General features: G+C 42.9%; 1 protein-coding gene across 1 annotated transcript in view; it reads right to left on the reverse strand.

Annotated features, from left to right (window-relative positions):
- The window catches only part of LOC122932583 (polypeptide N-acetylgalactosaminyltransferase 6-like), a 76,749-nt gene that overhangs the window by 45,550 nt on the left and 14,244 nt on the right, over nucleotides 1–16,955 (reverse strand). The window contains 2 exon segments of the mRNA XM_044287076.1: nucleotides 2,188–2,447; nucleotides 2,449–2,777. Coding sequence (XP_044143011.1) covers nucleotides 2,188–2,447; nucleotides 2,449–2,673 — 485 coding nt within the window. The 5' untranslated portion in view covers nucleotides 2,674–2,777.

A 16,955-nucleotide genomic window follows, 5' to 3' on the forward strand; every position in this document is an offset into this window, starting at 1 on the left:
GACAAGCTGTTAAAGGGGTTGTCCGAAATTTTAAAAAAATTTCAGAAAAGCCCTGCAATAGCTTAAAGCGGTCATCCTGAAAAAGAAGTCAATGACCTATCCTCACGATAGGGCATTAATATTAGATGTGTGGCGGTCCAACACCTGAGACCCTCATCGATCAGCTGTTAGAAGAGGCCGACGCTCTGCGAGCGCCGTGGCCCCTTCCTAGGATGTGTGATGTCGCTGTACATCGGTCACGTGGACTAAATTGCAACTCATCCCCATCATTCAAGACAATGAGGCTGAGCTCCAATACTAAGTACAGGCTCTATATGATGTAAGGGGCTGTGTTTGGAAAGCTGCCAAAAGCCCACAGCGCTCACCAGAGCGAAGGCGAGTGCAGTGTCTCTGATAAAGCTGATCAGCGAGCGTGCTGAGACTTGAACCCTCACAGATGTAATAATGAAGACCTCATGATCATTTCCAGGATAACCTCCTTTAAAATAAAAAGTAAAAAAAAAAAAAACACACACACACACACACACACACACACACACACCACAACAACAACTTATACTCCCCCCTTTCTCCAGCACTGTTCTCTGTGGCGCCGCTGGTCTAGTCCTCCTGCCACTGCCAGTTAACATACCATAGTGGGGACATGCTGATGTACGTCACATTACTGCTGCAGTACTGTCTGTCCTTCCTCAGCAGTCTAATGCTAAGGAAAATGATTGGCTGCAACTGTGACATTCCATACACCTACACATCACAATGTCGGTAGAGCGCTGAGGACAGTGGTCATGTGCTGTATACTGGCATTGACTGGTACAGTTCACTAGCAAGCAGCAGCCAGAAGACAGAACCAAAGCTGCAGAGAACAGCACTGGAGAAAGGAGAGAGTAGAAAAGGATTACAATTATTACTTGTCTGACATTTTTAATTAGCTGAGACAACCACTTAAGCTCAAATTGACCTGATGTGAAGGATCCAAGGAACCACAACCTAAATGCCTCTCATAACCGGTATTAGAAATAGTACATGGCAGTAGAGGAGGCTTGTGGTAGATTTAGTACAGGAGGCTAGAAGTCACATCTGTGCCATAAGCCTTCTACATATAGAAGGGAAATAGAATACAAGTTCTCAAGATGCAGACACATCAAGTCAACAATGAGGCAGCCATTGATGAGTATTTAAGAAAAAAGTCAGACACTCCCCAAAAAGAGGATTATTCCATTGTAATGCATGAGCTGAGCATAGGCCAGGAAATCAGAAAGGATCTGTCTGGTGTTACTATTTCTGCAGCGTCCGTGAGGCATCTTCTGTATGTGGGGACCATGGTTGGGACGTTTAATAGACACCAAAATGTGGCCATATGCGAGACCAGCCTAGGGTCACTTTTTACACAGAGGCATTTTGGTCAGTAATCTTTATAAACATTCATAAGCCAAAACCAGAAGGGGATCATAACAAGAGAAAAATATAATGGAAACATCTGCATGTCTCCTGTGTTGTGGATCCTCTCTGCTGGTTATGGGCTGGCCTACAAATACTGATGCACAATACTGTCCAAAAATCTGCAATGCGAATGAGGTCTTTTCTGCCGATTGTTCTTTGTGAATAGAGATGAGCAAATGACTCAAAATTCTGTTCGGTTTCCATTCAGCCGAATAGATTCAATCTGAATCAAAAGGGCTTTAAGTGGCCTCAAGAGGTCTCTTAGGACTCACATTTTTTTCCTTTTTTTTCCCCCTCTATTCATGAAGGATTAAAATTATAGATTAAATTATACTATAGCAAATTTCAACAGCTTTCTATTTTTATCATTTCTAATCTTGACTGTACTTCTAGTTGTGAGTTTTAGTATGTAATGAACATATCCCGGTTCTGAAAATGCTGATACACCTAATTTGTATTCTTCTTCAAGTCACAATGAAATGTGTCACATAACAAGGAAACAATAGAGGAAGCGAGGAACCGGTTGTTTGTCTGACTCAACCTATATTACTGTCATTGTAGGTCATCTTTAATTACTGTAAAAACAGATGTGTTGTCATTCAAACCTAACAAAACTTGAAACCATTTGGACTGGATGACATTTACTGTACTTGACAATGCATAATCTATATAGACTTGCTAGAAATGTTCAAGTTTCTTCTAGTAACTCTCTTTTAGTTCACAGGGTTATATTTATTAAGTACTTACTCTGGAGGTCGAGAGTCAGGTCCCAGAGATCTGTGGAGAGAAATTTGGTCACTGGCAAAGGCATTGAAGCAATGTTTTGTGAAGCCATCCTCTTTCCGCTTGGTCTCTTCAGGTGTCCACTTGTCTTTTTTAAAGGCTTTTCCGTCAGCTCCAGGGCTGTTCGGATCTTGAGGTGGTCGTTCCATAAATGACTTAAGTTCTGCTGGAGTGTAATAACCAGGGAGACATGAATTTACTTTCTGTTCTGGTTCTTCTTGCTGCACTGGGGGCATTGATTTGAAGTTTTGGCATAGAGTCCCTTATGTTGTTCACTGCTCCCATCATCATATCAAGCACCTGATCTTTTCTTTCCACAATGTTCTTTAACCAGGGATCATCTTTAGAGCCACTGCCAACGTCTTTGTGCATAATGAATACAAATATCACAAACACAACGCCCACCATAGCAAGTTTCAGGGGCCCATAGTGTCTCCGCAGCAACCTCATTTTGAATAAGTTTAAAATTCCTTTCAATCCAGGTGGGAAATTCTTGATGGGGTAGCAAGGTTCTTGTGTTATTCCATTAGCTAAAAGAGCAATCAGACAGGAGGCTAGAGAAACAAAAAAAAAGTCTAAATGTTACAATTTAATAAATTTTACAAAAAAGTAATTGATTTGTCCATTCCATTAATCGATACAGGGATCCATTTACAGGAGTTTTCTAATTTCAGTATATTGATGGCCTATCCTCAGGTTAGGCCATCAGTATTATATTGTTGGGCGTCCAAATCTCAGCACCCCTGCATCTACCTGCACCTCTTCTACTAAGTAGACAGCCCCATGTAAACAATCAGGAGTCCTCAGTGCTGTGGATCCAATGATCTAATACTGATGGCATATCCTAACTGTTGGCTAAGTATTACTAAGTTGCATGAAGACATAACTTCCATTGAAATAAATGTGACGTGACGGTCATACAATTACATCTTAGGTGCAATCCCAATCTGCAAGTTGTAGGACTGAATGCTTTTCATGAAAGCTAGTGACCATGTAGCTCCACAGAACAGAAAACTCAAAAGATGCTTGACAAAGAAGTCATTCAATTTCAAAATATTAATTGTAAGTGTAAAATGCTTTACAAGCGCCTACATACATTTTCTTTGGGTCAACAGTTATTAAGGTTTCCCCAGGAGCAGAAAACATTTCTCAGGGCTTCTCCTACTGAATCATTACCATTTTAGGAACCAATGCAGTATAGTCTAGACTAGAAAATTTCCCTATTAACATTACTTCTTGTTTCTGTGGTCAGGCTAAAGCTACACCGATTTTTTTTGTAGCATTACATATTGATTTTAGTGAGCCATAGCTGCAGTCCATTATATATATTACATTACATTGTAATCTTGTGGACTGAAACGGTCACTCAGTAGCGCTACAAAAAGTCACCATAATGTAGCCAGGCCTTAGATTCAGGAGCTGAGCCACCAGGCATGTCCCAACCATGAAGGTACTTGAGATTTGGATCTCCTCCTGATCTTTGTATAATAGGCTTGTGTATTCGAACAGGCACAACAAATTGCTGTATTTGTGTTATCATATAACTACCATGTTATCAAATGCTGCCACCCTGTGGTCATTCTTGTTATAGGTTTCCTGAATGTATTATGTAAATCCCATTGCCTTTGCTCTCTGTCTACCCCTCCCTTTCGGTGACATCATATCCTGTTTGTTCAGTTCCTGTGTGCTTCTTCTGCAGCAGACTCAGAGCTGGTGAGAGCATTCGTTTTGACCTGTAATATCCTCTAATGTCTTCCATGCGTCTTTGCTCAAGGTAAATTCGCTAAATTATCAAAGCATCTCCATTGCATTCTCCTCACTGGATTAATCACATGCAACTGGTACCACGACCTAGGGATATTAGTGAGTTCAGCTGTCTACCATTGCTTGTACAGAGATTACTGCAGAGTCCCACATATGTGTGTAAATGGGACACTTTAAGCATCTGCTTATGTATTTGCAATATATGTTATTTCCTGTTATAAGGCTGGCAATGTAATTTCACCCGTCTGCCCCTAGGTGGTGCTGGCGCCACTCAACTATATAGCTTGGGGGGGGGGGGGGGGTGTTAGATCTAAAAAAGGAAGTGTATCAGAGTAGAGTGTATAGAGGAGAGAAACAGGCATCATCTACCATGTAGTCTGCTATTTCTACCCCTTGGTCATGGCCAGGCTAAGGGAGCACAGCGAAGATTTATCTACAGCAGTCAAGCACAAGACCATAAGTCTATGTTTAAATATGAAGTAAGCCTAGTGAGGGTTAGAGCTGAATCTAGCCTATGGACCTTTCCAAGTGCCGCAAATTGTCCTTATTCACTAGAAGCCTTCCGGGATATAGTGGAATCCTAAAAACCTGAATGCTTCAGGAGAGCATCCTGCAAATAATGTAGCAGAAGACTGATGCCTTTCCACGAGGGAGCTCAAGATAAGTAGAAAACGGCATATTTAGTACCAGAGTGCTATAGTTTGGACTTTAGAATAATTACAGAAGTCTTGCATGTAAAGTGTCAGCCTTAAAGAGAACTCCTCAACTGACAATTGCCTAAACCTGATAAAAGGAATACTACTGAATCTATTTCTGAGTCATCACTCATGGCATACAAATGAACTGCATCTGTACCGACTACCTGAAGACAATTGATTCAGTAAGGCTGGGTTCACACGGGCGAGATTTCCACGTGGGTGCAATGCGTGAGGTGAACGCATTGCACCCACACTGAATCCGAACACATTCATTTCTATGGGGCTGTGCACATAAGCTACGATTTTCGTGGAGAGGGATCATGTGACGGACCATGTGATGAGCGCAGTGACGTCACCACAGGTCCTTTATCTCACAGATGAAGACAAAAGAGATGCCGGCTGTGCGAACAAGTGGATTAAGGCGAGTTAAATTATTTTTTTAACCCCTCCAGCCCTATTTTACTTAGCATTCTGCATTCAGAATGCTATTATTTTCCCTTATAACCTTGTTATAAGGGGAAATAATACAATCTACACAACACCTAACCCAAACCTGAACTTCAGTGAAGAAGTCCGGGTTTGGTAGCACATTCATTTTTTTATCACGCGCGTGCAAAACACATTGCACCCGCGCGATAAAAACTGAACAACGGAACGCAAATCGCAGTCAAAACTGACTGCAATTGCGTACCTACCCGCGCGGGTTTGCCGCAATACACCCAGGACGCATCCTGAACAAATCCATCACGCCGGGTGAACCCAGCCTAAATGTTCAACTGTTTGATTACAACCGACACCTCATCATTTCTTCTACTACACTCAACATTTACACCTTACGGTGCTGGTGTCACGAACACAGGGGCCCAGCCAACAAAGCACCTTAAACACCTACACCATCAAGGGCACCTCAACTTCATCTGGCTGGAGTTCCCTGCACTAGAGAGTGCCCCCGAGGATTTAGTGCTGTCTTCCCCATCACTGCACGCTGGCCCAGGGAGGCTTTGCTAACCGTGAGTAAATGAACTACTACCCTCATCGGCCCACCGTCACCTCACGTGTTACCCCTGCGGACCCGGTCAGAGACTTCTCTAACGTACATCTGTGGCCGAATAAAAATGGTATCTGTAAATGTGAAGCATTTCCATAAGTACAGAAGAAATTGTACAAAAAAAAAAAATTATATATATATATATATATTTTTTTTTTTTGTACAAGTATCTTTATGTTATGAGGTTCCTCTGTTCTGCCTCTTAGAAATGTTAGGTTATCATCCCTCTTGTCCAAAAGGGCTTGTCTCTATACTGTCTAGGACCGTCAACACGGATTTGACTGTGCCACACTATATAGAGACACAATTCAAAGTGATACACATTTAAAACAGACATGGCCAGAAGTGATGACAGGTCCTCTATAAATATATATACATACATACACACCACACACACACACAAATCCAAAAGGTTTCTTCTGCATTTGAAGCGATCACTTTCAAACCAGAATTGTGCCATTAAAATAGGCAATCTGAAGAGTTCGACCTCCCAGGAGAGCTCAAGCCTCAAAGCAGTAAAAGAGACATTGAAAGAGAGATTATAGCAGGTGGAAACAGCAGAACAAAGGTTGAGTGAGCTCCTGGAGTTTTTTCAATAACCGTGTAGAAGAGACCGAGAACCTCACTTCCTACCCAAACAAGCAGAATGCAGCTATATTACAATGCCCTACTGTAGTTATTGTTTTTCCGTAATTGTTCAGAAAATACGACTACATTGCTTAAAGAAACATAGGCCTATATTACACCAACAGATTATCTGACCAATCAGACCAATAGTCGGTGTGTGTAACAAAAGATCTGTGTGTGTAGGTGGCCATCTGACCAATGATTGGTCAGAAAATCTGTTGGTGTAATACAGCCCTAACGTATGACGACAATATGTCCCCTACATCGGTCAATGGATGTTAGTCATGGTGTTTATCTTTTCCTTTGAAATGACTAAAACAGATAAAGATTAAAAAAAAGAAAAAGGGAAACACATGACTACTTCTACACAAACCAACGTGGATAGGGCACAATGCCTATCTGTTATTGGAGTCGCAAGATCCTGTCTTCATCTTACGAGATTTTAACAAGACACTGCACAAGTCACATGCACAATTCTCTTCACCAATACAGGTTAATGTTACAGCAGAAGGCATATGATACAAACACAAAACCCACCATTGTTTGGGCTGTTCCGATTCACATCAGTGCGTCATCATTCAATAGTTGGCCTTGTGTGGCAGATCTACAACCCTACTCAACATTCTACGGTACATGCCCTTCTACATGGGCACATTTTCTGCCAGCTTATTCACACATCTGTCTTTTGTGGACACAAAAACTTGTTTTAGCTTCACCATAGTTGATCTGTTTTTTTGCATCCATTTTTTAATATATTTTCTGTGCAATGGACGAGTAAAAAACAAAACAAAAACCTGACAAATACATGGATGTCATCCATGTTCTGTCCATGGTTTTCATTGACCCATTGAATAGAAAGGGGGCATTCTTTCTGCAAAATGCAGACAGAATACATACTCCCATATCAAACTGGTGTAGAGTATAACTGGCTTAGTTGCCCATAGCAACCAGATTTCACATCAGTGTCCAAATGAGCTGTCCAAAATAAAAGGTGCAATCTGATTGGTTGTCATGGGCAACTAAGCCAGTTCTACTCTACACCAGTTTGTCTCTTGTTAAAGGGCACCTGTCAGCAGATCTGTACCTATGACGCCGGCTGACCTGTTACATGTGCACTTGGCAGCTGAAGGCATCTGTGTTGGTCCCATGTTCATATTTGTTCACATTGCTGAGAAAAATGAGGTTTTAATATATGCAAATGAGCCTCTAGGAGCAACGGGGGCGTTACTGTTACACCAAGAAGCTCAGCTTCCTCTGCAACTGCCCCACCCTCTGCTGACAGACGGTTACAGGTTACAATCTTCATAATTGATGGGGTCTGAATGACAGTTTACATCTGTTGGCATAAAATCTCTTGATTACATGCAAAGATCTTCTGGCAACAAAAGATTTGTATGTCCACATATAATATATATCATCAGGAACAAATGTGCATTGCTGGACATGTTTACAGCGGGCAGTATTTAGGTCCGATAATTGGGTAATGTAAAAGGATCTGTCACCTCTCCTGACACGCCTGTTTTAATAGGTACTTGCATTCCCCGTGTAATAACAATTCTGGAGCATCTATTCTTATCCCTGTATGTTGTGCCATTCCTTTATTATTTCTACTAGAAGTTATGAATGGTCCAGAGAGGTGTTCACCAGTTGGGGTGTGTCCCTGCACAGTCTGACAATGGCACTGATTGGATAGAGTGAGACACTCCCCTCTGTCCCCTTACTGCAGACTGCTAGCAATGCATTCATAACTTCCAGCAGAAATATTAAAGGAAAGGCATAACATAAGAACAGATGCTCTAGAATTGTTATTACATGGGGAATGCATGAAGCTATCTAAACAGGCATGTCAGGAGTAGTGAAAGGTCCTCTAAGTGTGGGTAACAGGCCACAGGATAGCAACCACTGCCTTATATGTGAGGCCAGGAGTCATTTGTAGTTAAAAAAGCACCTATCAGCAGGATCAACCTTTTTAAATCAGGTTTACTTCTTAGTAGGGTTGATTCCGTTGACTGAAATTAAATCTGTCTTGTGAGATTTGTGGCGTTCCTGAGATAGAAGATATTTATTCTTTACACAGGTGAGGGCTTCAGTATACAGAGTGGCGGGGACAAGCTCTTCGGTTCACCCCAGCTTTCCAGTGCTGACCACACCTCTCAATACACTGATAGTCATTCCAAAGGGTTGGTCCTGCTGATAGGGGCTCTTTAAAGGGGTTTTCAGAGATTTTTTTTTTTTTACTGATTGACTTATCCTCTTCTCTCAGCTCAACAAGCGGAGAACCCTGCATTGTATAGCAGCTGTGCTTAGTGTTGCAGCTCCACCCCATTCATTTCAGTGGGTCATGTGGATAGGCCATGTGACCAATGAACGTGATGTCATTTGGTCTATCCAAAGCTGCAGCATTACTGTAAGTGCCAATGCCTTGTCAAACAGCTGCTCGACAGGGGTCCTGGATGTTAGACCCCCACCAATCAAATACTGACAACCTATCAAGAGGATAGGTCATCGGTTAAAGAATTTCAGAAAGCTGTTTTTAATACAAATCACTCCTAAAAGGACTGTATGCCAGGTTTAATACCCAGCCAAACCCCATACCAACAACAGCCCCTGTTTAAAAGGTGCCATGCAGCAATCAACAATGAAGAAGGACTATACAGTGCATATCTGTAAAGAATAAGTCAAGGCAACTGGACGTCCTGTGCCTTGCCTTGTTGCCTCGACTTATTCTTTACAGATATACCACGACCTGGATAAATGAGAACCTTCACAGACTATACAGTGGGGTCTTCATTATTAGCAGCATGGCACTGTGTGGCGCATCCTAATGCAGAGTGGCCTGGGTATACCTAATTTATATAGTGACTCGTAACAAATTAATTCAGAACAAAATCAAATTTCTTGGCTCACCGACGTTGCCAAATCTAATTTTTAAAAACTTGCTAATCAGAACCCAGAAAACTCCAATGAAATCCAAATTCTGACTTGTTTATTACCTTCACAAGCTCCCTTCATGCAAAATCAAAGTACTGGTAGATATGTCCAGCTTGCCAGTTCTCGTTCTTTTACTTTTTTAAAAAGACCAATTGTCCCAGCAACAAATTTACCATGCAAATTAAATTCAGACTAGCAACTGATACGATTTAGAATGTACAGGGAAAAAGACGTCATTTTCATTTTGGCAGGTCACACTATGGTTTTCAACCTGACGGGAGGCCCGGCTATTCATCCTAACGTTACGGCAGAACTAACTGCCTGCAAGTTACCAGTCCCAAGACATTCTTATCGGGGACAATGTTGTCCTTGAAAGATAAAAAGGTCAACTAGCCTACGTCAAGTGGTTTGTTCGGCTGATCCCCATCCAGTGCAGCATCATGTACTTTGAAAAGGAGTGACCTACAGGTTTAGGAGAACAAAGACGAGATTCTCTAGATCCAGTAGATGGGGCCAAGCGTTTCACTTTTCACAAGGCGCATGCCAGGAAAGCTAGAATTAAGCAATGGTGTACAATTTCACTTCAGAGCTTTCTCAGAGCCATTTTCAAATGGAGATGGGACATAAAAGGTTGATACGCTAAGGCCTTATAAAACAGACCAGTACCTCATCTCTTTCTAAACTTTATCATATGTGGTTAAAAGTATGAGACAAGTGTACTAGTGAATCTAATTTTCATCACTACTATAGGTATAAAAATGAATACAATGTAAAATGGCCTTTGCTTAGAAAATCTGCAAATTCTTCTTTATACTTGTCACATAAGCCTGGTTTACGTGCATAGCACATTTTAATGGGATTGCTGTCTTAATATATTCCCTCTAGAATCACTTAAAGGGTTTTCTAAGATGAAAATATTGATGGCCTATGATCATGATAGGTCATCAATATTTGATAGGTGGGGGTCCAACACCCGGCACTGCCACCGATCCAATGTTTGAAAAAGCTGAAGCGCTCCAGTGAGCACCACAACCTATTCTTAGACCAGTAATGAAATATTTATGGGTCACATGGCCTTTGTGCAGCTCATTCTTATTCACGGAACGGAGCAGCGGATGCGGACAGCACACCGAGTGCTGTCCGCATCTTTTGCGGCCGCATTGAAGTGAATGGGTCTGCATCTGAGCCGCCGTTGCGGACCCAAACAACGGCCGTGTGCATGAGGCCTTAGGTGGACAGAACATGGAAGAGTTTTATAACGCCGGCTTAAATAAGCCAGAAAGTTGTGGTGGAATCTAAAGAAGACTCTGTCCACATATCCTCAGAGCTTATGTCAGGTAATTTGGGTATTTTTCCAGACAAATACTTCAGACAGAAAGTTATGCCACTGTGTAGCCAATCTCAGTGGCATATGCTGTCCATTAGCCACAATGTTCAAGGGGTTCTCCATTTGGACCAATTAGGTCATGGTGCTCACTTGTGGAGGGAAGCTCTTTTAGATAGGACTTCTCTCTCGCTCCCCCAATGCTGCCATCATAGCTGCACTGTTGCGCTATTCCAACTAGATGTGGCCACTTCTTTTCCCGTTTGGTTAAATTATAGTCAGTGAGGAAAGATAAGTCCTATGTAAAAGAGCTTCCCTACATAGGTAAGAAAAAATAACCATGCCCTAGTTATACTACATGCCCAGAGAACCCCTTGAAAAAAAAAAAAAAAACATATACCGTAGGTACCATTTGGAGGCCACTACACTGCTCCGTAGCCTTTTCAAACCGCTTTAACCGGTTCCAATATTAGGGATAATTACTGAGCCCCATGTTCACAAATATATTTGGAATATGTATCACCTGGATCTTTATTACACAGTGTGAATAGAGATAGGATCCCCCATATCACCATATAGCAATACGGTGCTACACAGCGATTTCTTTTTCATGTGAAGTCTGTGAAATGGTCCAGTGAATGCAGAATATCTCCTCTAGAACCTTTAGGCCTCTCACACGAGCGTGACTGATTAGGTCCGGATACTTTCAGGGTGCGTTCAGTAAAACTCGCACCATTTTTCAAGCAAGTCCAGTTTTGTCTGTGATTGCGTCCAGTTTTGATGCGTTTTTCACTCGCGTGATAAAAAAAATGTAAGGTTTACAAACAACATCTCTAAGGGTACTTTCACACTTGTGGCAGAGGTTTCCAGCAGGCAGTTCCGCCACCGGATCTGTCAAAATGTATGCCAACTGATGGCATTAATGCATTTCAATGGGAAAAAAATGTTCCGGAATTTTGGACAGAGATAAAATCGCAGCATGCTGCGGCATTATCTCCGTCCTGAAAAGTCAAAAAGACTGAACTGAAGACATCCTGATGCATCCTCAACGGATTGCTCTCCATTCACAATGCATTAGGATAAAAATGATCAGTTATTTTCCGGTATTGAGCCCCTAGGACGTAACTAAATGCCGGAAAAGAATAACGCTAGTGTGAAAGTACCCTAAAGTACCCTTGCTTGCGGTTGCAATGCGTTTTTCACTGAAGCCCCATTCAGTTCTATGGGGCCAGGGCTGCATGAAAAACGCAGAATATAGAACATGCTGCGTTTTTCACGCAAAGCAGAACTGATGCGTGAAAAAAAAACGCTCATGTACACAGACCCATAGAAATAAATGGGTCAGGGTTCAGTGCGGGTGCTATGCGTTCACGTCATGCATTGCACAAGCACGGAAAACTCACTCGTGTGAAAGAGGCCTTAGTATTTTTGGAGGAAAACTTGATCAGTGAGCAGAACCTCGACTAGAACTAAGGGGCCTGCAAGACACCTTTAGCACAGTTACTGTCATGGTGATAGATTATAGAAGTACCTCATCTTCCTACATTTTCTATGCCATGTAAGGCAATTAGATGGACACAATTCACACCATAGACACATTTTCAGAGATCTTCTGGCAATAGCTGGGTGTGAAATGGAATTGACTAATGAGCTTACATTGCTCCAGTCATGACAAAGGGAACAGTATTTATCCCAGGCAGGACTGTTTTCCAACTGACTGGACACCGACAACGTGTCACCAGGACGTAACTGCCCGAGCATCCTGTTTCTGTCAAACCAGCCTTCAACACACTGGACTGAACTGCAGTACTGAAAGCTGTGCACTGGAAAACCCAACAATAGGTGCCCCGTGGTTAGAAATTGGGGGATTTCTAGAAGGACATATTGTCAGTACCTTTCATGCTGTGCCATGGCTATGCTGACTTATGGCAGATATTGATGCCCGATTCCCTGTTATTTTCAGACAAATTTTGATATCATGAATCATATCATACACCAACAGAGGTAGGTAGGGCTTTACATTTATATAAAATTGCAATCAAAGCGGATGGGCCAAGTAAAAATAATAATGATTGCAATTAGTTATATAAATAGTAGGGAATACAACAAATGCACGCCACTATGCAATGCCCCATGATTATGCGCAGAGTAATCAACAATAGATCAACGCCTTAAAATCCCCACCCCTGTAATGTCTACAGTCCTAGATAAACCCAGGCACTAAAGGACAGTGCATATCTAAGCAACATTCAGAATGAGGCAGCCACGTAAACTCTCATTATGGTGCTAAACGCATTAAATATCTATGCCTGACTTACTATAATGACTTTGTCCATTCCCATAAGGGGAAGACCAGGGTGAAAAGACTGCTGAAAAAGTACTAAATAAGCATACCAAAGTGCTTTATTGCTAGTGGCAGGGATCCTCAACGCGCGTTTCGCGTTCTAAGCTTCATCAGGAGGTGACGACTCTGGTTCTCCCAGTTGGGATACTTTTACCTAGCTGCAGCGGGGACGTCACATTGACAACAGTTGAGTGCTGCAGGCAATCACTGGCCTCAGTGGTACACCAAAGAGGTCAGTGATTGACCAAAGTCAACATATGGTTCTGCCAGGTAAGTAATTATCACTTCTTTATCGCAGGTGGGTCCCCTGTGCCTCCTGAATCCGAACTAACTCTTTAATGAGAATTTGTTTGTGCATAGGAATAAGCCAACGCGCAGACGTGCACAAATATTACATGTATGAATGTGCAGCGAGCCCCTGAGAATCCAGTGCAGGGGATAGGAGTGGAGGTGGCCTTGATGAGATGATGTGTCACGGTGTACCCCCTTAGGCTGTTGCTCCCTGGGAATCAGTGCAGTGAAAAGGTGGTATAAGGAATCAGGCCAGAAGCAGAAGCATAAAAGTCTCTCTTTACTTAGTGCAAGATAGGAGTTGCAGTACATCCAGCAGTAATTGTATATAGTGTCTTCTCTCTTCAGATGGTAGCTGGCAAAGTAGCTGATAACGGCAACTCTGGTATGCTATATTGCTGATGTATCGCTCCTGCACTTCTGGCTAAAAGCTGCAATCTGGTATTTGTGGCTATAGGTGTCCACTCAGTGAAAATAAAGGCTTTTAGGAGTTGGCCTGTCCTTTATCTGATCTAAGGTGATGGGTATCTCAGCCATAGTCCCTCACCTGCAGCAGGGTCTGGATAGCTATGGTTGCTGATAACTGATGACTGTAACACTGTAGCTTTGCAGGATATCTGTAGTTTTGTCTTCGATGTCTTTCTGGAGCTGGGTCTCGGGTCCCTAAGGCCCATGGAGCAGACACATTAAGACATGCTTCCTCACTACGTAGCCAACACTCCTGCCCCTCCCCCCCCAACCCTGGCAGGAAATAGAACCAGCCCACTACTACCAAAAAGGGAGGAATGGAGTGGTTAGCCCCTTCCCTATGCCAATCATGCCTCACCTGCTGGGGTACGGTGCAAACATGGCATAACATACCAAACACTGCAGACACCCCCAGGTCTAGGGTACTGCAAATGTGGGTACAGGGGTGCAGGGATAGCAGTTGCACCCAGGCTCTAGTGATTGAGGGAGCTCAAAAGTCACTACACATAAGATACAAGTATTATAAAAACAACCATAGCCGGTGCAGGGCTGTGACAGATTGGGCATTGGGAGGATGAGAACGTCAGATTCAGTTTTATTTATATTTCTCAGACTTTCCTTCACCTATCATACGTTGTTTAGCTATGACTATATAGTTCTGATGTAGTTCTGTGGAATCCTAGATGTTTAAGGTTTGACCTTGGGTTGATGCAGATTGCCTGTAAAATTAAAGCTCCTGTTCTGCAACATATTTCCATATATTTAACAAACGCATTTCATGAAACACAGAGGATTACATGTCAACTTTCTGAGCAATGCAGTGACGCACCACACAAAGGTCTACTTATAAAAATTCCAACAAGTTGTAAGAAGTCCACCACACCCTCTTTGTAATCAGAGGCATGTTCAAAGGCCAAAATATGAATAGTATTTTTTACCTCCCTCCATCGAAACACTTTACTTCCATACCATACTGAAGTCCGCATAAGGAAAAGAATAAAATATATAAAAAGATCTATATGCACATATAAATACATATATACACACACATAATATAATTACATTATCCAGACTGGTCTAGGTGTTGGGCTAGGATTTCTAAGGTCCACTATGTAGCAACATAGGACGTCATATGATCATACAAATAAGGCCGCGTTCACATCTCTGGTGAACATTTTTAGTAAAGAACAGCATGCCACAGTTCACTGGATCTGACATTGCCGGATTCAACAGATCACCACTGGATTCCTATCGACTATAATGGGATTCGGCATAAATGCTGGGTTTTGGCTGCACAAAAACTGCTGCATGCAGGAGGCATTTGTGCAGCCGAAACACGGTATTTATGCTCGGCAGATCTGTTGAATAATGCAACACCGGATTAGATGAATACCGGCAGGTTGTTCTCTGCCGGACCAGCCTGCCAGAAATGTTCACTGGAGATCTGAATGTAGCCATAATAGGTGTATTAAACATAAAAATGTGGCACGAGATCTTAGAAGATGCAGTCCGCTGTTAGACCTCATGCTCTTCGTTGTCAGAACCTGGGCCCATCCTGAGGATGTTAAATGTTGCAAATAAAGCCCCATCCCATTTCCTGAGAAGTTAGATGACTTTTCTAGAAAGCCACCCCTCCCTGACCAGTTAGGTACTGTAGAGCTAATTTCTCAAAAACTAGATTCACCAAAGTTCACATCAGTGTCTACGTGCACTGACATCAGTAAATGTGGGCGATTGTTTTTTCTAGGGATGTCCCGATACCATTTTTTTCAAGACCGAGTACCGATACTTTTATTTAAGTACTCACCGATACCAATTATGGTGTGGTAATGTTTTTACAGCAAATTTCTATTTAATTTAGTCATAGGGGAGATTTATCAAACCTTGTACAAAGAAACAGCTGCGCAGTTGCTGATAGCAATGAAACTAAGCTGGAATTTGGTTGCTGTGGACAACTGCTTTACTTTTCCTTTGTACAAGGGTTAATAAATGGGCATATAATAGTGTTTCCCAACCAAAGTGCCTCCAGCTGTTGCAAAACTACAACTCCCAGCATGCCCGAAGGCTGTCCGGGCATGCTGGGAGGTGTAGTTTTGCAACAGCTGGAGGCATACTGGTTGGGAATCACTATTCTATGCCCATTACCCCCCCCCCCCCTTCTTATTTTATATTCACTGTTTGAACATGAAATGGAGAGAAAGTAATTGAATTTCTCCTCCATTTCATGCACCACCATACCCACCTGGCCTGCTGTAATCCTTCCCATGCCGAAGCACCAGAGTACTGGGAGGAAGTGGTTTTAACGTCCTCCCAGTGCTAGGCAACCACATGGGTCTTGGGAGCCGCCGCACAGATGTCCCGCCCCCACGCCAATCAGCTGGGACACGCTGCTGTCCCCACGCTAATCGGCTGGGAGCGCCGCCGCACGGAAGCAGACACGGGACCCGCCGCCGCCGTTGTTCATCTGGAGCCAGCTGAGAGGTAAGGCGCAAGCACATTAGGTGGCCCCTTCTGCCCAACTCTGGTGTGAAATTTCCCTACCCAGTTGGCGTGCGCCTGCGCGGCACACCTCCTTCCAAAGCTGGGAACGTTATGTCCGGTGCGGCCGCGTCACAACAGGGAGTGACGAGGGTAGGGAAATTTCACGGAACACCGTCCCCACCGCTGATCACCTGGGACACGCCGCTGCACGGCCATCAGGTACATCTCTAGTTTTTTCCCCTTCCACTTGTACCCTTCAGGTTCAATACTCTTTTGGCACATGACAAATGAATGGGGCCCCATGGAATGGTTTGGCTCTGCTTTAAGAGCTTTCCCATCCGTACTATTCAGAGAGCTGTAATAGATGCACAGACACTTTGGGTCATCTGCTACAACTGAAACTGTAAAGCGAATCCCTGAGATACTATGATTAGAACGACTTCATCAGCAGAGGTGTCTTTCTAACAGAAGATGTGGAGAAATCACATTTTGGGCCATAATTGGATTTCCCTGATGTTTCCTCAGGAGCCACACAAGGAGCTGAAGTAGATTTCCTCTAAGTGGATATTTAACTGTGTTTTATTAAAAGTGTAAAACTAGTTTGAGTAAAGGGAATACATGGAGGGAAACATGACATTGTCTCTCCTTGTGGTTACAGATACCAGAGGTGAGATATTCCTCTACCTCTTAGTGGTTACGGGGAGTGTAGGCAAGTATGCCACATACCCGCTGATCTGCATCGGGCACAAAACCTAC

The sequence above is a fragment of the Bufo gargarizans genome, chromosome 3 (assembly GCF_014858855.1).
Source record: "Bufo gargarizans isolate SCDJY-AF-19 chromosome 3, ASM1485885v1, whole genome shotgun sequence".
NCBI classification, from domain to species: domain Eukaryota; kingdom Metazoa; phylum Chordata; class Amphibia; order Anura; family Bufonidae; genus Bufo; species Bufo gargarizans.